Source organism: Cryptomeria japonica, chromosome 4 (assembly GCF_030272615.1).
Source record: "Cryptomeria japonica chromosome 4, Sugi_1.0, whole genome shotgun sequence".
NCBI lineage: Eukaryota > Viridiplantae > Streptophyta > Pinopsida > Cupressales > Cupressaceae > Cryptomeria > Cryptomeria japonica.
The window spans coordinates 209,635,364-209,658,916 of NC_081408.1; the positions used below are offsets into that span (position 1 = coordinate 209,635,364).

General features: G+C 32.9%; 1 protein-coding gene across 1 annotated transcript in view; it reads right to left on the reverse strand.

Moving 5' to 3' along the window:
* Window positions 1-4,131: 4,131 nt before the first annotated feature.
* The window catches only part of LOC131061151 (zinc finger CCCH domain-containing protein 14), a 29,775-nt gene continuing 10,353 nt past the window's right edge, over window positions 4,132-23,553 (reverse strand). The window contains exon 3 of the mRNA XM_057994660.2: window positions 4,132-5,188. Coding sequence (XP_057850643.1) covers window positions 4,411-5,188 — 778 coding nt within the window. The 3' untranslated portion in view covers window positions 4,132-4,410. The remainder of the gene's footprint in view (window positions 5,189-23,553) is intronic.

A 23,553-nucleotide genomic window follows, 5' to 3' on the forward strand; every position in this document is an offset into this window, starting at 1 on the left:
TTACGTATGTGGGGCTAAGATGATAGGCAAGATTAGGTAATTATCTAACACCACAATTATATAGTTTGCATAATGACTACATGGAGCCAATATGACAAGTGTCCCAAAGAGGTTGAGTGACTCTCAATAAAATGAAAAATTAACTCAAAACATGTAGCACCTAATATATCAATCAAAGAATCGAATGAGGTATAGAAGTGGCATGTGCTCTTATTTCTTAAAATCATATTTCTTAATTTATTTAGACCTAAATAAATGATATAGTTACTTTAGGTAAACATAATATAATGTGATAAAATAAAAATGAACACCCAACTTTAAGCCCAAATTCTTTATTTTTCCTTAAACGTGACCAAAAAAAAAAAAATTATTAAATTTAAAGCCCTTTGAATTTCGATGTCAACAGAACGTATTGGACACATCTCTAGGACTTCTGGATGGGACAAAAAAGGTTACAAAATCAAAAATAAATAAAAGGCGTGGATTATATGTTCAATTCAACACGCTGTATTTACTTTTTCAAAATTTCAAGTTCTTTCAGCTTATTCAAATTGTTTAAATGACCATTAACTAAACGCATTTAGTTTCCAGTCTATGGTAGTTTATGTTATTCAAATTGTTTAAATACCCATTAATTGTCACCTTACAACACATCCTTGCATCCTTATACCAAAAACTATAAGAACTCTATAAATTATCGTTTAAGATTGCCACCCAGACAACTTAATTGCCTACAAGTTTGGCAAATAAAATAAATCGTACGCACTTGCAGATCTTCCATATGCCGTCACAAGCTAGAGACAATTAAACGTGCCTTCCATATGCCGTCACAAGCTAGAGACAATTAAACGTGCCTTTTTAACTTGCAAGCATACAACAAATTTGGCAAGAAATCATGAATCTCGTTCCAATTTTATTTAACTAAAAATTAGAATAGAAATCAGCTCTTTTAGATTGTACTGCTCTCAAAATCTTTTCGTCAATGCATCCTTTTACTTTGGATGATCCAATGTAACTCGAAACCTTTTCGTCAATGCATCCTTTTACTTAGATGATCCAATGTAACTTGAAATCTTTTCGTCAATGCATCCTTTTACTTAGATGATCCAATGTAACTCAAGATCTTTTCGTCAATGCATCCTTTTACTTGGGTGATCCAATGTAAAACTATCTTTTCAAACACTTGTCTTCCAACAAAAGTGATTATGCATGGGGTACTCGATATTATTTTGCAGCAGGCAAGTTGCCTGCTAAAGTCTTGAAGGAGAACAACAGCAACAATTCAGAATTCCAAATACAGTTATCAAGAGTATAATCCCCGTTAGCAGTCATTGCTATTGACCACAACCAGCCTCTACTTGATAACTTTGAAACTATCTTTTCAAACACTTGTCTTCCAACAAAAGTGATTATGCATGGGGTACTCGATATTATTTTGCAGCAGGCAAGTTGCCTGCTAAAGTCTTGAAGGAGAACAACAGCAACAATTCAGAATTCCAAATACAGTTATCAAGAGTATAATCCCCGTTAGCAGTCATTGCTATTGACCACAACCAGCCTCTACTTGATAACTTTGATATTATTACAAAAGATCTTGTGCTTTGTACACTTGGAGCAAGATATTACTTTCTCGTCCTGTAACTTGTTTCGAATCAAGACTACAACTTTCAGCTGTCTTGCTAATGCAATAGTCCTTTATATCCAGCTTGTATTGATACCTTCAGGTTTTTAGCTTAGAGGTGACTCCATCAGGCTGTTGTTTTATATTATATATTCTTTTTATTTTAATTAATATATGCATCTTTTCAATAAAAAATAAAAACCCTAAAATAATTAAACTAAATAATGGAGAAATCTCCAAAAGAAAACTAATTACCTGAGGAAAAAAGAATTAGATTGTTTCTGAACAAACCAAACACTTTCATGTTTTAAGATGTCAAAGATGACAATGTGTTTAAGAGATATGAAACCAAGACTCGCTTCACTTGTAGACATGGAAATGTTGAAAGAACTAACATCATCTCCCTCCCTCTTTACATAGAGCTCCATTTTCATTATTATTACAAGCAGCAGGACCAATGGGGCATTTACACTGATCTGATCATTCTTAATAAAAGCATTTCACAGTCGGTGTCATTTTGATACCATGAAAAATAGCTAGTCTTTTTATTAAATGTATAGCATACCTCTTTCAGGCATTTAGCCTCGAAGCATTTTCTCAGAGAGACGTTCCCGTTCCAGAAACAGTGAAATTCATATTACGAATTCGCTACCACAGGAAACAAAAGGAAATCTGTAGCTGCCACTCTAATTTGTTGATAAAAAGCAATCTTGGAAGCTTTGAGAAAATAGGACCTGAAGAAGTCAACAATTGACACATCTTTATTATATAACAGATTACAGGTCCAACCAAAAGCCTTCAAATTGGTTAACATTATGTGCTGCAGACTAACAAACGGTAGCATGTATCATAACCATAGATTCAAGCTTTGACTATGCTTGCAAGGTGGTTTTCTTTCAGATTTGATTTCTTTGCTTACAAAAAGCTTCTCTTTCACATATTTGCTTAGAGGCAAATCTGTTTATTTATTCATGGTACTTGCCTTTCAATAAATATTCTATTTCCATGGCAACAGATGTATTTCTTTTATCTGCCGTAAAAACATTGATATCCAGAGTTTGATTCAACCAATTACATTCTTGAGCTTAGACCTTGCTAGCTTTAGTCATCTTTATTCACAAAAAACCTCGTAGTCATGCTCTCTTCTTGAAGGGATCCCGCCACAATCTCATCATACAATATCAGTTGTTCCCGCAAAATCAAAAATGAGAACATTTTCATCAATTACCTAAAATTTATGTTATTAAATAGTTGGATAACAGTTTTATGCAACTAACTTGTAGTTGCTACCCTTGTAAAGAGAGCAGCAGGTTGATCAAGCACTCAATTGCCAAACTCTATTTCATACTCTCCACTTTTAAATTATTTGAAAATACTAATCAATTGAATGACAAAACAACATCAAGTACATTTGTTTATATTGCACCAAATGGTGAAACAGGGCCAAGCAAAACCACAAACCTAAATCCAATTCGTATCACATGGCAAAACGTAGCATGAATAAAGACAACTGTATGCTACAGAGATTGGCACTTACCCACAATCTGAACACATTAACTAAAAAAGCAGCAAACCCCGAAATATTGGAATGATGCTCTAGAAATACTCTTTACCGTTCAAATAATAATTCAACATGCTTCAGTAATTGTTTAAATTATAATCCTACCAGAAATTAATTATTTCTATGATTTTCTATTCGCACATCATAACTTTACATGTTGCCTACATGTGACCTTGGTCCAGACAGTTTAGACTTGTACAGTTAAAAGCAAATTAAAGCAAAGTGTTTCAACAGTTTTCAGTAAAAAGAAAAACAGTGAAATTATGTTTTCAAAAATACGTGTTGGTCCCACGACTCATTTTTTAGTTCACCAAATCAGTACACCAATTGTATTTACAAGTTAATCAAAGCAGTAGTTTCAATACAAATATGTATTGCCAAACTAACAAATCTTAGAGATGACCTCCCAGCAAGAAGCAAATATTTTTGGATATGTTATGTTCCAATAAATCCATAGGCCTAAGAGAGTTCAGAAATCAAATAATATGCATACATAGTGGATTAAATCAACTAGGAGAGCTAATATCTGTACATCATATGGATATGTTCCAATAAATTCATATACCTAAGAAAGTTTAGAAATCAAACGATATGATTACATAGTTTTTAAGGGAGTTTAGAAATCAAATGAAATGCACACATAGTTTATAAGAGATTTCAGAAAAATGATATGTATATGCGGTTCATAGTTTATAGTTTATAAGAGTTCAAAAATCAAATGATACGCATACATAATTTTATCAAACAAAGGATTAAATCGACTAGGAGAGTTAAAATTTTAACATCATCTAGCCTACTTAGATACAAAAACTTTCGCCTAATTAGATACAAAAACTTTGGCCTAATTAACTTAAAATTTCACCTGATTTGAGTTCATGAGCTATAATCAATGTAAATTACTATTTGACCTACTTCCCACATCAAGAAAATTCACACTGGGAAATGGTAGTAGATAAGAAATCTGTTCTTAATAAGCAGATGTCTCTACAAAATAAGTCTCAGTTACACAATTCTTAGTGAATAAATTGAAATTTTGAGTTGAAAATAAATTAGTAATTTGTGAGTATCCTCCTCCAGTAGCCATAAGCAAGTTCACGCAAACAAAGAGCATCCAAGTTAGTATGCGGTAATACTAATAACTATTCCTCACTAATGTAAAACTACAACCGCTCACTCAAAACTCATGTTAAACTAACGAGACAAAATGGACAGAAAATTATTAAGCTAATCATGCAGATTTTGAATTGTCTCGTAATTCGCCATTGCCATGTGCAAAGTGACAACGATCTCCAAATGTGCAGGTGCCTTGTGCATAGTTTTCACAGAGCTTGGTTTTAAAATTGTTTGTAGGAAATGAAGATTGCTTTGGGGGCAGCGCACTGCTTGTATGTATGATCAGCTCACGAACCATGGTACTGGCTTGCTGTATCTGCTCAAAAGCACCTTCCAGTTCAATGTTCTTTAGACTGTCATTAGATTCATGATCTCTTATGGCTAACTTTACTCCAGTTAAACGACAAATCTGTTTTGAATTTACACCACCTTTCCCAATTATAGCACCAGCAAGGGAAGCATCAACACTTATCTTTGCCGTGGAAGAAAGACCAAATGTGGCTGCAGCTGGTGGAGTAACCTCACGATAGCCAGCACGGCCTCCAATCTTCCCATCAAAGCCAGTGGAAAGAAGCCTGCCACCAAAAGGTCCTGGAGTCCGCTCATTTTTCAAATCATGTGCAGCTGAATTTCCTTTGCTAAGTTCCCTTTCCCCATGTGCAAAATGGCATTTTTCTCCAAACCGACATCCTTCTGCAGTACCAAATTTACTACATAGCCGTGTCTTGAAGCTTGCTGGAGGAAATGTCTGGTCTGAAGGCAATACTCCTGATGTTTTCTTTGAAGCTGCACCCAATCCACTTCCCAAATTTGCCATTTGAGTAACAGCATTCACCCCACCAGGAACATAATGCAGAAAATGGCAGCTTTCACCATAAGGGCATCCAGATGTACTGCATATAATAACATTTAATTAAATACAACTGAAGCATCTTTACAAAAAACAAAAAAAACTGGATCTTCAGTCAAATAATGGAATTACCTGTAAAACAGTCTTTTAAGTCCAGCCATAATGCAAGTTTATATTAAACTAGAAAAAAACTTCAATCACAAACAACAGGAGGCTCATACACAAGTATATAGTAAATTGATTAGTATTTATTCTTAAGCAACTCAACTAATGCAAAAAACTGAACCATGTTGATCCTGAAAAGTCAAAAATGCCTGAGGTGGCACACCTTCCAATTTATAGAGACAACACTCACTGAGAAGCTGAGAATTCTGACATTATGATTGACAGCTGCATATGATATGCACATCTATTACTTCGGATTCAGAAATACAGACATCTCTCAAAGACCAGGATGTATCAACTTCCAACAGTAGATCTTATATGTAAATGGTTTACATAGAGTTAATTTCATCTACTCTTACCTTTATCTTTCCTTCAATATGTGTGAAGGAATTTATATATACATTTTTGGCATGTAAGTGGAAAGGCTATTTGAAATTAGTTTATTATTTGTTCTTGATATCAATTCAGGGTTGGTTGTGGTTGCTTTAATTAAATGTGCAAATCCGTTATACATGACATTCAATTAGGCTCAAGTGCTAATGAACTAGGTTTAAATAAATGTTAGCTCCTATGTGTGGTAAATGTTTATCCAACACACATAACCATCAACAATACAGCATAATAAACCAAGTGTAACAAATATTTGACAAAAACCCATGAGTTACTCCAGTTACAACTTCCTGACCATACTGACCAGCACATTGACTCAAAGTTAATCAGAGACAAACATTAGATAATTGCAAAGTTTATTTCCAAGCCTTGTTACAAAGTCAAAACCCAAGAAGGTAAAATAAAAAAATTAATAAGCAAAATGAAGATCAGCACGCTGGCTAGGCGGCGGCATAAAGTTGCTTTTATTTTACCATCTATAATGATCACTCACCAGAGCATGTCCTGTCTAAAAAGCAAGTACAGATTGTAGGGGTCTACTAACTAAAAGCTCAGGTCCAAAAAATCTCACTGAAAACTTTCTGACCATAGCAATTATGATAAACCCAGTTACTATGGCTTCACAATAGAGTTAACCAAATATTCATTTCAATGGATTGTCATGTCCCCAACAAATTGAGAGGTCGCAGCATTATTGATTTCATAAAGTCATAGCCTTTAAACTGTATTCTAGATGGCTGGCTTATAAGATAACACCAGTTTAAGAATATTTGTCTAAGGAAAATAATGATCATTAAATTAAATAAAGAAAATAGTTCAAGACAGCAATACCTAGAAAGAAGAAAATTAAAATATAATAATGCTCAAGGGTTTGACACTTTCAAAAGGGCAATGATAATGAAGAGGCATGACTTCTCCCTCATATTGGAAGATATAGAAGGGAGAAGAATTCAATTGAAATGGGATATAAAAAAAGGAGATATTTTCAGAGTACTAAATATCACAAATTAAGTCAGGAAATAAAGCAGCGAATTTTACTAACGAATATCAACCAAGTCTTAACCAATAAATGCAATTAGATAAGTTATGGAAGGAGGGTAAGTTATGGAAGGGGTGCAATCAACTAATCATTGCTTACAAGTTTAAGGGAGGGTGTGATTGCCAAAAGGCAAGGGGTATAACCTCTCCCAAGCAACCTTCCCATTCAAGGGCAACAATATATAAAGACCAGCCATCGGGTGCAAGGAGGGGATTTAGACAAGCAATGCTCCAGCAACTCTGCCACGGTAACATCATTCTGATTACTTACTAGTATCATATCTGTATGCTGTTATGATCCACGGTCAGAATTACAGTCATAGAGGAACGATATTAAATAGCTTCATCAATCATAAGACAACAGGCACAAGTCACATAAGCAGGTTAATATACTGAAAACTGATTTACAATTGATGGTAACTTAAACAACCAAATAAATACTATCTCAACGAGTATTAGTAATCTCACACAATGAATACAAGATGTATACAGTAATATGAAAGGCTACCATGGATTCTAAAATCATTAAGAAAATGCTGATAAAAATATGAAGTATTTAAATCAGAATTGCAGTGCTTACTTGTGAGGGAGGGAATTGAGGTGTAATGGAGAGGTTGGGAGAGACTCGTAAGTTGGCTGTCCTAGAACAACCCCAGAGGTGTCTAGGACCTTGAGAGCACTTACCTTGGGGAGTCTAGCAACCTGGTTACAGCCTCATCCCAAACTCACAAGGTATGTAAGCCATGAAGAAGGTTGATATATGAGGAGATCAGTTATAGTCACCAAGTGGAGCAAGTTGGTTGAAGGAAACAACCTCTCTTGGGCTTGGGTAAAGAGACTATAAAGCAGTCCTCATAGCATCCTCCTTCCAAACATCATGTTTATATAAATTGGAAATTCGTATCATAATGTAACTCTTGCATGCTTATTTATCAGAGGAATGTATCTATTTACATAAGCTTTTATTGTTGTGTGTAGGAATCTACATTTAATCTTATGTTTCTAAGTTGACAAGGTATAATCTCTAACCCTAACTATGTAATTCATGATTCATAGGTCAGAATTTAGAAGGGGACATTACAGAAATTGCCAAGATCTTTACTGTGCCCATCTTGAATGGTTCTCAAAGAACCCTTTAGTATAGACATATTATTATATATCATTAGAAAAATGTGTCTAAAGCTAGTAAATTCATCGCAATAACAATTACTGACAAGACTATGACTTGTTGCAGCAACATACTAGAAATATCTTTATCCCATAAACTGTGCACACTTCAGAACAAATAGAAAAGATTAATAATAATAAATAGTGTGCATTTGCAAAAAGGGTGGTTATGTATCTACTCCTAAATACCCAGCAAAATTTACATTCATATAGTAATCATAAATACAGATAATTTGGAATGACAAACTAACCCCCACACATTTTGATACAAATTCTCTTACGACTTGTCCCTTTAGATGCATTTCTCTTTATGCCACTTTCTCACAAAACACAAAACATAACATTTTCATTGACATGCGGTCAATCTTCTTAGTCAAATGAAGCTACTTACAGCTTAAATAAGTAAGTGATGACCAAATATTTGGAATATGATATACAAAACACTTGTCTGTGCCTATCTGACCAACATTAACATCTTGAACTATATGAATATTAATGCTAACACATAAAAGTTGCTTGCAACTCCCAAATGTTGCTCATCCTATCATCACATTCTTCAAATGCCATACAAACTCATATAAACATACATTATGTTTACAGAATATTTACCTGGAGACACAACCCTGATCCTTAGTACATGTCTTCCATATCAAAAATGTAATCTCATCTCAGAGACATATATATACATATATATGTACATACATTAGATTTTATACATGTGTACGTATGTACATATATATCGTACATATGTATACACACACACACACATATACACATACATGTATATATATGTATAGTATATATTTCTGTCCATGTACATATATATATACACTAAGTCACCAGGTTCGAATTCGAATTCGAAGTTTGACAACTTTGAAATTTGAATGAAGTTCGACAAGGAAAAAATTTGAAATGTATAACATTCGAATTAAATTCGCCTTATGTAATTTTTTAAAATTTTTAATAAATGTATGTAATATATCTTTTTAAATTGCCTAAATAGTTTAACATTGATAAATAGATTTAAAATCATTACAAAAAATGACACATTTATAAAATATAAACCATAGGAAACATATGCTTTCACGATTGCAATGATGTTCTTTTGTCAAAAAGGTACAATAACAGTCAAAAGACTTTAGAACTTTAAAATAACTCTAAGTTTGCCTCCGTATTTATTAAAAAAACTCTATGAAACCTTAAAAATGCAAGGAAAAAAAACCTGCAAACACATCATCCCTATTTTTCCATATGAATTTGATGCGAATTTGACCGAATTTTATAGATTGTTTTAAGTTTGGTGAATTTCGAACTTCAAGGAAGAAATTCGGCTGAACCTGGTGACTTGGTATATAGTTACACATATACATATGTACATGTATATATATATATATGTGTGTGTGTATATGTATGTGTGTGTGTGTATGTATGTGTGTGTGTGTGTGTATGTGTGTGTGTGTGTGGTGTGTAGAAGCCATCTTGCCCATTGAGGTCAAGCTACCATCCCTATGGGTCTCTTTGCATGATATTATCAGTAAAGAAGACTACAGAGTCTCCCTCTTACAAGATTTAGAATTATTGGGATGAGCATAGACAAACTACTTTTAATCATCTCAAGGCATATCAATAACGTATGAGTCACAGTTATAATCACAAGGTAAAGCCTTGCACATTTGAGGTGGGTGACTTAATGCTTAGAGAAAACCCTCTGAATCAACAAGATAGAGAGAAAAAGCGTAAGTTTGAACCAAATTGGCTTGGCCCTTATATCATCACAGCAATATATGGATTAGGTGCATATCAGCTCTCAACGCCAAATGGAGAACCTCTTAAGGATCCTATCAATAGCATGCACCTTCACAAGTTTTACACATACTTTTTTAGAGTGTCCCATATCAAAAATACAAAAAAATCAAAAAAATACAAAAAAATTAAAGAATATCAAAAATATAAAAAATACAGGAAAAAAAAAATGTTTACTTGATGAAGTTATAAAAAGATGTGTAAGGAAAAAGTATAAGAACTGCAAATGAAACGTTGGCATACTATGTTGGTGTCCTCACTTTATAGGGGCATACCTGTCCCCAAAACATCTGGATTTTAGGGGAGCCGAGGGGGCACATTCCCGTGTTTCAAATACACCAGGACTTGTAACTGTTATTTTTTGTTTTTCCTAGCAGAAAATTTTCTTATGATGCCCAACAAGGTAATAGTAGGAGAAGCAATAGTAATAATTAATACATCTATGTGCACTTAAGCTTTATCAGTTGATTGAAAATATAACCGTTGCCATTCCTGTCTCCTGCCTCTAAATGATTACGACTCAAAATTCAATTGCTTAAATCATGATGCTGATTATTATTCCAGAGTTGCATGGGCAGAGATATGGATACAAATACAAATATGGATGTAGAAATGAATATGACTACTTTTCATGGCCACATAATATCAATATGGCTGGATACAAGATTAATTAAAAAAATCCAAGGGGTTGAGCTTAGTTGGTTAAAGCATTGAGTTCTCAATGTGGAGACCCAAGCTCAACTCCCATAAGGGACACCTTTGTGTAGAATTCTATGTTGCGACTCTTGGTCTTCCATTGTTGTTTAAAGTGGATTTTTAAGTTGTGACCCTTGGTCTTCCAATTGTTGTTTCTAGTTTGGTGCTCGAAAGGAGCTAGTATTTGTAATAAGTTTGCTCGAAAGGAGCTGGTATTTGTAAAGTTTGTAACGTGGATGCTTGAATGAACAAAAAATGAGCTTTGTGATTCTATGATACTTAATACAAAAGATTAATTAAAAAACTCTCACACATGCATATGTATATGTATGTGTGTGTGAGAGAGTATAATGTCCACAACTATAATATTGTTACCGAATTCCTCGCAACATTTGTGGATTTACTGGGCAGGAAAATGTTCACAAACTTAGCTGCTCATCATTGTCTGCAGGAATGTGAGTAAAGAAGGCCTACAATGCCAATTCAAATTATGACCGCAGGGGATGACCAGGGATATCTGTTGTGTGTTTAGCAGAGGAGATATGAAGAATAATACAGCATTAAAGGAGTGTCTAGACCTGTTCACCAAAGGCATTCTGCTCAGCCATTTTGAGGATTTCTGAAAGTTTCTGGCAGGAGATTCAAACATTTTTTCCACATCAGCTGGAGAGGCTAAAGGAATTGAAAAAAGGATTAGCGTATCATTTTAAGTGCTGAAACTGTATCACATTCATGTAAACCCTTTATCAGGGGAATGTTTCGCAATTTTCAACATATAGGAGCTGCTCCCTTGGCAGCAGCTTGCCTATCAAAATATATTTCTATATACACGTGTGTGTGCATACATGCACGCAGAAGTGCACACGCACATTTTATGAGCACATACACATACTCCTCCATATATATTTACACACGCACATAATTCATTTAGTAGTTCAGTATAACACAGCTTCCTATGTCAACTTTTAAATGGAGATATTACGTCTGTACATACGTTATGTACACGTACACATATATGTATATATATATCATAGCTACCGAGCTACTTGTACCAAAATCCTTGGTACTCCTCTGTCTTAGCAAAAATGTGTCTATCTCGAGAACCATATGCAGTTCATTTGCATTTTTATGTCTCCAAGAAGCATCTGTTGATAATGTAGTCATATTTGAGGAATCCCTATACCATGTTTTAAAAAACAATGGCATTCCCCTCCTAGAAAATAAATTTTACAATCATGCTAATCTAATCCCCTCCTAGTCTTTGTCCACCATCTCCAATTGAATATGGTTTAAAATAAATTTTAAAATCGTGCTAATCTAATACCAATATAATAAACCTTTGCTCTCATTCATAAATTTCAACACTTCAAGATGTTTTATTTTTAACCATTTTAGTATTTTATATTCTTCAAAGTATTTAATATTGGTATTTTAGTATTTTATATTTTGTATTTTATATCAATTGTATAATCACCAAATCCTAGTAACTATGGGCATAAGACAAATTTGCCCAAACTACTAAAAGGAAAGGCTTTATGTTCCATCAATCTCCACCATAATCTGAACTTTCATCTATCAATGAGAACAACAAAAGGATTTTGCCAAAATCTGTCATACCCAAGAAAAGGTTAGGAAAATTGATGCCCTTTTGCACCTGCATTTTCCTAAGACATCCCGACCATGCACAACACGCAATGAGGAGGGATGCAAAGAACAAAGTACCACACCATGAGAAAATGCGATAGGAGGAAGACCCATACCGAAGTCTGCAAACTACGAGATGTTATGAAAACCACCAAACTATTATTGCTTGACCAACATGGAGACAATTTGCAAAATTACCACCTTTACTTTGCCTGCATCCAACAAAGATCCAACAAATATTGAAGCAATATCGAAGATCACTTCGTAACAATATGCAACCAATATGAAATACAACACAAAACCAAAAGGCACTTGAAAATGTTCATTAGCCAAAGCTCTAAAATCATTCCAAGAAAGCCATCTATCAAATCTTTTGACTAGAAACACATTCATACCCATGACACAGCAAATAGATAGAAGAAACACAAACAAATGTGAGTGAAACAAAACAATCTAACCATCTCCTCTATGAACATGCCATAACAATCTTTGATGTAACTTAATCCCCTCAACCATGTCAAAACATGTAAACATTGATTGAAGTTTGAGAAAGGATTTGAATGAATCAAAAATATTGGGATCATCACTTATGATATGCGCCTTCTCTGTGTCAATTGCATAATTCCCCAAGAACCTACCACAACTTTGCCTTCTCTGTGTCAATTGCATAATTCCCCAAGAATCTACCACAACTTTGCCTTCTCTATAGACTAAACGAAAATCAATAAGGGAATCAATAAGGAGCAAACCAAAAAGAAAATGTTGGGAGCATTACTTATGATATGCGCCTTCGCCATGTCAATTGCATAATTCCTCAAAAAGTCTACCTCAACTTTGCCTTCCCTATATACTAAACGAAAATCAATAAGGTAATCAATGAGGAGCAAACCAACAAGAAAATGTTGCTAATCTACCAATTCACGAATCTCCAATCTCAAACAATATTGATAGTAATCATTGAAACCCCTTCTATTTCCATACCATCCACCCCAAACACTTGCCAAATATGTAACCACACAAGAAGTATTTGGGCTTTAGCTTTCACTGTTCAAACCATCCAATAGCTTCTTCGAAGCTTCCCATCCAAATTACAAATCGAACACCCAATACTTACAAGTTACCCTTAATGGCTCCATCAAAATTCAATGTGGCCCAACCAACAAGCAATGGAACTCATACTAAACCAACCCTCAAATTGGTTAGCAACAAGTAGGGAGAAGATAAAACCTCATTCCCATATATGAGGAATTTAATATATATTATGTATGTGCTCATATTATATTAATTATTTAAATACTATATTGTATTATATAAATTAACTATAATAAACATTTATCTATATTTTATACATCAATAATATATTTAATATTCACGTTGTCATCACCAAGTTTAAGAACAATCTCCTCATTCCAAAACTGTGGAACCCTAACATAAGCATACACGTTTATACATGTATATATGTGTATGTGCACATATGATCATACATATTATGTACACACTTGTGGAATACTAATATATAGTTTGAGATATACGTGCATATAGATTTAGATATCCACATCTAGAAAATACACATGTACATGTATACGTCTATGTATAATATACATGTATATACACAAATGTATCTATACAAATGTATTATATACATATGTTCATATTACTAAATGCATGTAAGTGTGTGCATGTGTATATATGTACATATATGTATATAAATATATATATACACACACACAAACAAATATATACACATGTATACAAATGCATGTATTTGTGCACATACACATGTAATATGTACACGATACTTTCATTATTTGAGAAATAATATAGAATCAAATGCTACAAAAAAATGTCAAGACTAGTTTCTTAGAATTGGAGCTCCACGTCATAAAGATTCTCTCAAGAGTTGCAAAAATTGAATTGACTTCAACCACCAACTCCTCTTAGGAACCAAATGAAGATACCCTATAGGAGGATGTATCAATGTATGTGTGAATATATCAATGTCACTCATTTCAAGTTGCACATCTCAGAACTTAGTAGGTTCCTTCTTATATTATGTGAAAAAATGCAACAGGGGTTGAAAATTGGAAAGGAAAAATGAGGTCCTCGCCTTTATACGTTACCAACCATGTCTCATCGAATGAATGAAGCCATATGTGCTCCAAATCTTTTTAGTCGACGCACTCGAAACTTATTAAAAAAATGTCACAAATAACAAAGAAGCAAAAAAACAAATGAAATATTAAAAAAAACGAATTTAAATTATAATATAATCATAGAATGACAAATTTGCGATAAAAACCTAACTGTCATTTTTTTGAGAAAACCCTACCACTTCACTAGATCCATTTCTTTGTATGTCATTGCAACAATGTCTATATATGTTCCATCAAAGGATCCAAAATTTTCAAACTCATCTCAAATCTCTATTACAACTCTATGATTTATATACATATTTTTTAAAGCATTTCAAATCCATGTACAACTTTTAATATCCATATTTGGCATTGCCAACATCTCCACATGGAATCACTCGTTATTCAAAGCATACACCAAAAATTTCCTTGAATATCTCATCTATATACTTGTTAAAAAATTGGAGTGGTCTAGTTCTTTTGCTAGTACAATCAAAGGATCCAAAATATTCAAACTCATCTCAAATCTCCATTACAACTCTATGATTTATATACATCTTTTTTAAGGCATTTCAAATCCATGTACTACTTTTAATATCCATATTTGGTATTGCCAACATCTCCACATCGCATCACTCGATATCCAAAGCATACACCAAAAATTTTCTTAAATATCTCATCTATATACTTGTAAAAATTTTGGAGGGGTCTAGTTCTTTTGCTATTGTAAAATCTCTAATTTGCTCCACCACTATATCAATTCAATTATAATTGTTGCCTAATATTAGTTTACCTATGTCACTATAATGAATAACATATATTGTTTCAACGAATGAGAAAAAATAGCCTATTTGAGCCCACAAATCATTATCAAGAATGAGTCATTATATTATTTTCTCTCTATTAGGAATCACCAATAAACTACCAAAAAATCACTAATCACCATTTTTTCTAAGACTTGTTTTACATCCACGAGCCTTTTAAAAACAACATAATGTGTAAGAAAGCAAGTCTCAACCACCTTCAATTTTTAAATATTTCAAAAAGAAAACTTTTAACATTCCATAAAAATAATCTGATTTAAAATACAAAATATAACTGAAAATTTAGAAAGATTGCCTTCAGCAGCTTCAATTAATAAATTGCCTATAAATGGCTTTTGAAATGTTTTGATTACAAACATTTGAATTACATCTGCCCCTTCATAAATATTTTGTACCTATTATATTTTCTCAATTTTTTGCAACATCAAGTTTAAATCATGAACTACAAAGGGAGTCCAAACATTAGAATATCTTGACTCCACAACCAAATCTTTTGCTCTTCATACCCTTGCATCATCCACAACAACCTAGGTAATATTTTCCAACTCAACTGGTTCAAATGGCCTCAATTGAAATATTCACAATGAATTGGGTATAACCTTTTATTCAATTACTTTCAAGAAGATAACCCACTTTCAGACTCTTTGTAATCACAACGATCAATGACCTATGTCTAACATTTTTACATCCATCAGAAATGACAAAAAGCCCCAAAACAAGCCACAAAGCTCACATCATCTATACCAATGTTTCACTAATGTCCCTCTTAATTCAAAAGGATGATATGAACCTTTTTGCACACAAGATTTTGTATCTTATTAATTGACCTAATCATCCCTCCTACCAATGAGGAGAGCAAAACACATTAAAGACAATACCATTTGCATTGAAGAAATAGGAATCGTTTGGTATGTATCCTCTAGACCCTACAAATTAAATGATTTTCCACGAAATCCTACATTGCTCCTCTTGTGACTTGTAGATGTCACTATGGGTGCAAAGGGGGACCCATCTATAACTCCTTATGAAACTTTCTAAATGGAGTTAACCTCTCTATTTTGATGCTTTTACAAGATAATCAACTTTGATTTGATCATTTTAATAATTTGCAATTTGCAAAGCTAACAATTCCTTCCTTGGTTAGCCATCAACATTTAATCTATGACATATAGCACACCATATCTCTAATTTAGGGCAAAGATGACCACGAACCCTACTACATGAACCTTTTTATTCCTTTGAGCACTCAGTTCATTTATAACCTCACAACCTTGAATTTTCCAAAAATCATGAAATTTTCACAAATGAAGATCTACAATCAAGCTTTATCCACCAAACATTTCATTCATTGGCAATGGACGTATAGGACCAAGCTTGATCCACTAGTTATTCCCTTCACCAAAAATGGACAATAATGATGCCATGATATAACTGAAGTTTGAAACTAGAAAACAAAAACAAATAACTTTATAGACTATATTATAACAAATAATTTTTAAATTTCAATTATAAATAATCATAAAGAAATAAAATTAAACAACTTAATTTATAAATCTTGTAAAGGCACAACCTTAAATTTTATAGAATACACAATAAAAATATTAAAAAAAGACTAAATTAAGCACATAAAGATATAAATTATTACAAATTATGGAACAAAAGAATATTATGTAAATTAAATTGAAAAGATTAAAATAAATAAATTAAAAAGTTAAATCTAAATAATAGAAATTAAATTTCAAAAAATAATTAGAAACACAAACCAAATTTGTAAAATAAATCTAAACCTAATAACTTACATTTGTTATTGTCTACATCTATCTAAATCTAAATAACTTACAATTCTTATTGTCTACATCTCACAAAATTAAGCATAAAATTAATACATCAGCTTTTAAAATTTTAACCCAAATTAAACTATTAAAATAGAGTAAAATATCCCCCTCTTGTTCAAGGGTGGGAGATAACAAGTTAGGCAGCAAACTCATTGGAGCGAACCACGTTGTGGTTTCCTCAAGTTGAATTAAAATAAATTAAGCAGCTTTCAAAATTTAAGCCAAATTAAACTATTAAAATTGAGTAAAATATTTCCCTTTTGTTCAAGGGGTACAAAGATAACAATGTTAGGGAGCAAAAAACCTTTTGGTTGTCTCAAGTTGAATTTTGATGGTGCCTCAAGCGAGAATCCTTCTTTGGTGATTGTTCTAGGGTTGCCTAAAACGGACTACACAAACTATAAGGCTAAATCATACTTGGGTTGTAGCTTTATGGTAGTCTTGATGATGTTTTTCCTCCCAATGCTATCATGGGTGCTATAAGGCAAAAAAAATCATTGACCAGCATTGGAGTAGCTTTAACATAAGTCTTGATGATGTCTTCCTTCCTAACACTATCTTGAAAGCAATAAGGCAGCAAATTCATTGACCACCATTGCAATCAGCCTCTCTCATTTCTTGTCTAGTGATTGCTCATGGCAATGCCTAGATGGTTCAGTTGCTCTTCTTGAGTTAGATCTTCCTCTAGGGGAATGTCCTCAACTCTAGGGGTTGTGTGTTTTGTTAAGGCTCATGAGCCACACCATTTCATTAAAATGTCTTTTGTAATGCAAAGCTTGCCACGTGGCAATGGTTTGTTGACAATTATAAGTTGGAATCCAAAGTTTTTCTTTAAAGTGTTGCCTCTCCTTTGCTTGCTTGTCTATTAGTAATATTCAAGGCTTTGTACTGGCCTCATTTTTCATTCCCTTTGTGCTTGATTGGAGAAATATTTTTCTACCATGGTTTCATATGGACCTGAATTGTAATGGTTTTAAAACCTCCAAACCCCTTTCTTTGTGGTGTAGTTTGAAACCAACATTTTAAGGCAATAATATTTGACTACACTGCCCTTGATTCTCTTCATTTAGTAAAATCTATCTTGGAGTTTGAAGATGTGGGGGGCTTGAGAAGATTGCAAAGCAAATCCTCTATTCAAGACGATTTTTTTGCAATGTCTAATGACAAAGGATTATGATGGAGATGATTAATTGGATTAGAAGGTTCCTGCTCCCTAAGGAACCTCTCTAAATCTTTGGCAGCAATACCTCCTTAGGCTCAAGTTGAATTACTCAGACCGAATTTCGAGGACAACATCCATGTGTTCCTCAACAAGGGGATTTTTTCTATTTATCACCATCTACTTGATTTGAGTCAATTTGTTTGGATTTTGCTCAATCATGAAGTATCTTTAAGTTACTCATTCTAAAGATACACTCTAGGTTACGAGTTATTTCACCCTACCAATATTAATGAGGCCACACATTGCTTAGTTCAATGTAAGGAAGTTATCCATGGATTCACATTTCTTCATCTGGTTTGAAGTGTAGATCCTTCAAGCAAGCCCTTCTATTAGTAATACAAGTGAAATTGGAGTTTGGGTTTGTATCATCTTTGCCTTATATTCTCTATGTGTTGGTTGTAGTCTCCTTTTGATTGGTTGCTTGTTTCTTTAGTTGTTTGTTTCTTTCAAGATGGTGATTGGTCTCTACAAAGTGGTAAAACAATCAATTGGTCTAGGATTTTGTATGCTTGGTGAGTTAAGTGCCCTTTCAATTAGATCTATTGTATTTTGCTCAGTTTTCTATGCATTCATAGATACCCCTAGTAGATTAATACAATATTTATTAAAGTTTGACCCTGAAGGTGTAGACTATCGTAAGCTATTCAAAAATGCATATATTGATTGTGTTCAAACCCCAACCACATCACAAGTGAGGGGAAGACCTCCTACGAGAAGTTAAGTGAGGTTTAACCTATAACAATCTATAGTAAGACCAAAAAAATATGACAAAGGATCAATAAGATGGATTCCCTCACCACTAAGGAGTATTCAAAATCAGCCTTCACAACAATACTAGGGGCAATATAGATCCCTCAAAAGCTAGTTGTGTTACCCACAATAGCTCAAGGGCTTTAACTTTGGCATCTTTAATAAAAATTCAGATTCAAATTAACAATGAGGCTAACATCAAATCCTCCATCTCAAGTCTTCAAACAACCAAGCAAAATGACTTGCAAATTTGTGTGGAGGGTACCTTTAATAATCACCAAGGCAATCACGTGTCATCTTGAAACAAACCAAATTGTCAATCCTCTATTCTAACATAGAGTTAACTAATGAAAACTTAGTGAACCAACAGCTAGGGTCTAGGTGGAGTCATGGACTTGAAAACTCCGTAAATAATTTCTTCCCATTTCAAATTGAATTGTGGTGTCCTTATATTAATCGAAGCATCCTTGAGAAAATATCCTTTATAATCTCACTTGTTACTTCCCAAGAAAACTTCACACATGCTTCTTTCATTATTTGCCATGTTAGGGTTCAAAATAGCATCTCCATATATCCCTCAAAAGCACGTGCATCCATAATTTTTTTGAGACATCTGTTCATTGTTGCATCCATGGCATCCATCTTCTATTTGTTTTCAAAAAAACGTGAGATGGCATATAAGTGTCTTGTTACATATATAAGCATTGGGCAAGTGTTTTGCCATTCAAGTTTAAACAATCAAGGAGGTCATCAAAGAATTTTGTGAAAAGATCATGTAAAAATGGATATCAGAAGCAAAGTCGACTCCAAAATCACCTCCATGTTCCTTCAAAACCAACTAATTATCATACAAAGTCAAATGTTGTCTAAAAAATGAGTGAATCCTTCATCAAGCCACACTATTTGGTTAGGTTAAGCCTTGGATAAGTGTTTGTTATTCAAGATGGCACTATTTAGGAAGTCATCAATTAAATTTTAGAACATTCTATAAAAATAGTTATCCAAGGTAAAGTCAAAATTACCTCTATGATTCTTTCCAACCTACTAATCATCATGCAAAGTTGAATGTTGATCAAACAAAAATGGTTGAATGATTCATCAAGCCTTGCCAAATATGTGGCTCAAAGAAATGGAATGGAAGGCTTTCTATTCTTGGTGTAGAGTTTTACAAGATGTTGTCCATCTCTTATTTCAAGGAATTAGAATTGTGTTTCCCTTTGTTGGTAAGATAAATGGGTAAAATCCACACCCTTGTTACTCAAGGGCAATGCAATGGAAAATATTACCACATTTGATCTAGGGCTTACAATGCCAAGGTCGCCATGAAGCTAATGAGGAATGTTGGAGTGGCTTTTCATGCAAACGAAAGCAACAACAAATACAGCAACAAGGTGGTGAATATTGAAGACTAGCAAAAATATTATTATATAAAAAAAGTTTACTAGATAATAAACTTAATATAAAAAGATGATCATAAATTTAATAACATAATATCATAATAAATTTTAAAAACTTGACTTTAATAGTACAAATTAAAATAAATCAAATTTTAAAAATTAAGCTTAACCAAAAAAAACAGAGAAATAAATTATCAAAATAACCTGTAAACTATAAAGACATGAACAAAAACAAATAAAAGCCTAACAGCCAACATTGATACAGTAAAAATACAAATATCATAAAGCTTAAACAAGTATTTGCAAGTATTGCAGGAGATTCGCTAAGGGAGAGAGCACAAGAAGTCACAATTATTGCAGGAGATCAACCAGCAAGAATTGCAGGATTCACAAGTTTGCAAGAGAGTTGTGCAAGTATGGTGAGAGAAATGTGGCAATAGGAACAAGCAGGCAGCAGAGAACTATTTTAACCCTTTGTGGAGCTCAAATTACTAGCTCTGCAGGAAAGCATGGATATGCCTGAATAAAAACATTAGCAGCAGAGAGAGGCACACAGAGGAATCAAATTTTGAAACCCTACCTGCCTCTACTTTTGCAATCTCTGAGAGGAAAAATTCTGCTCTACCTCTGCTTGCACCTCTGAAATCTCTACAAACATCAATAGTTTTTCCACGATGCAACTTGAAAGTTAACATGTTCACCCACCAAAATAGTTAGAATTTTTTAACAACTTACATTTACTGTTTCAAATACAGCACGGATGACAAGGGTGTCATATCTATAAAAGTAATATTTTATTTTTTAATGGTCATTTAGGAATATTTAGTTTTCTTTCGTTGTTTTAGATAGTTTCTATTTCTGTCGATTGTTTCGTTTAGAAACATCGATATGTAATTGTCTTTAAATGCAACTTTGTTTTCATTAATCGAATATCCAGTTACCATTTCGATATGTGTGCATATCCATCATAACAAATAACTGGATGATATATTCAATAGTCATATAATTCTCAGATTGGACAGTACTTGTATCCATAGAAGCAAAAAAGGGAAAAAATTCCGACTGAATGCAATTAATCGAGTGTCGGACCTGTCCCCTATTTCTTCCCAAAAAAATCACATTAAAATCGTTGACAATTTTCAGCAATTAATGGCACATTTAAATCATGACTAAATCAGGAAAAAAATGATTAATTTGTGAAAACCCTAAAATGACGTGAATAACCCTAAAACACGTGCAAAGACACGGAAAAAAATCGTGACAATTTCGTCTTTCACCAGCTTTGCCCTGCAACACTAGCATAGTAACTTCGATGCGCCTCTTTAACTCTGAAGCAGTTGCAAAACCAGCACAACTTCCATGACAATTTTTTACGCATATTTTATTTCTTTTCGTTTTTGCTATTCTATGAAAATTTAAAAATGCTTTATGTTTTAAGGTATTTTAGTTTTTTTACTATTCTTTACACATTTTAAAATACATTTTAAAATTTGTATTTTCAATTTGAATGACTTAGTTGTCAATATTAAAGTTCAAATATTATTTTATTTGTATTAAATTTTTATTAAAATAATATTTTATTATAAAAAATATAAATTTAAGATCCTTCTTTTGAAAATAATAATTAATTAATAATTGTTTATAGTGATTTTAAATCTATTTTGCAATGTTAAATTATTTGACAATTTTGTGGATATATCATTTATATTTAGAAAAATAAAATTTATATTGGGCAAATTTAATCTCGAATTTTTTTTTCGAATTTTTTACCCTTGCTGAACTTTATCCAAATTTTCTTGTTGCCAAACTCAAATTTGAATTTGATTCTTGTAACTTAGGCGAAAATGCTACAAATCGCGTCATGTGACACCTCTTCCTTCATCCGACATGAGCAAACCTGGTGATATCTAGCATATCTCTGTAATATGTTCTTCCGATGACAAGGAATCCCATTTATTATGACCTCCAATAAACAACTATAATCATCTCTCGGGGAACTTCAGATTTCAATTTTATTGAAGTTGACTTGCATTGCATTCCTAGAAAGGGGTTTTAAATAGGAGACCCTATATCCACATTAGTTATAGGGATATAGAATCTGCATCTTTTAGATTGTTCATATTGTTGATATTAAGGATGCAATGTAAACATTGATATGAATATAAATAACGAAAACCCATTTTCTACAATTCATGTGTTGAAGTCTCTATTTTAGTTGCTTACAATATCTCTATGCTATGGAAACGCCCTTGAATATATAAAAAAAGTAGTTTTGGACTATTTTTCTACAAATTTTTTATCCTTTTTTTATAAATCCGATTTTTTCCCCATTTTTTCAAAAAATATTGTACTTTTGGTTTGTTGATTAATTACCCAAACAATTAATGCTTCTTTGCTTGTATCCATACATAGTACAACAGTTATGTGTACCACGGGTTATAACCAAGTTAATCATGCTATGTCAAATATCAATATAATTAATCTCTGCTTCAGTTGACATATTTCAATACATTACAATGTTGGTTTTTATATTTGGGTTTTTTTGGCATTACATTTTTTGAAGTTATATAGTCATTTTTTTTTTTTTAAATCTACATAGTTAAACAGTTTCTATATTTTTTGTCTCTGAAATCCTGTCTCCCTTTTTCCTCAAAATGATGCACTGCTTACTGGTACCAGTCCCCATTTCCCAGTAACTAAGGTTCATATTTTTCCAAATATCATAGGATCTATCCTATTGATAGACTTGTACAGAATGGTTCTTTCAAACGACAACCAATATCAAATCATATGCAGCAAACAAGGAAACACACTTAAAAGATTCAAGAAAAATGCTCTCGCTACACAACCAAGGACATTCAAACATCAAACTTATTAAGAAAAAATATAATTCAATAATTTAAAACAAGCAAGGACAGATTAGTTTCTCTAAACGTGTTTTCCAGCTTAACAAACTTAATTCAATAACTTATACAATAGAAGGAAGGATAAGTTTCTGTAACCTTGTTTTCCAACTTAAGAAATTAACATATGGATATTAACTTTGTCTTATCGTGATCTATATATGGAGATGGGTTCTATACAAAATTCTCCCAGTTTCATACAGTAAGAGACATCATGGGGCTTTATTGATTTAATTTTTTGTTCACTGCCATGTTTATAAATTCTTGATTTCACATAAGCTATATATACAGCTTATTTCACCTGCAAGGGAAATATAGCCAAAAAGGTAATAATACACTGTTTTAGAGTTGTTCTTTATAGTAGCTTGCCATAAAATAAAAACACTATAGGGTATACACTGTTTTAGAATTGTTCTTGAATCTTTATAGTAGCTTGCTTAAA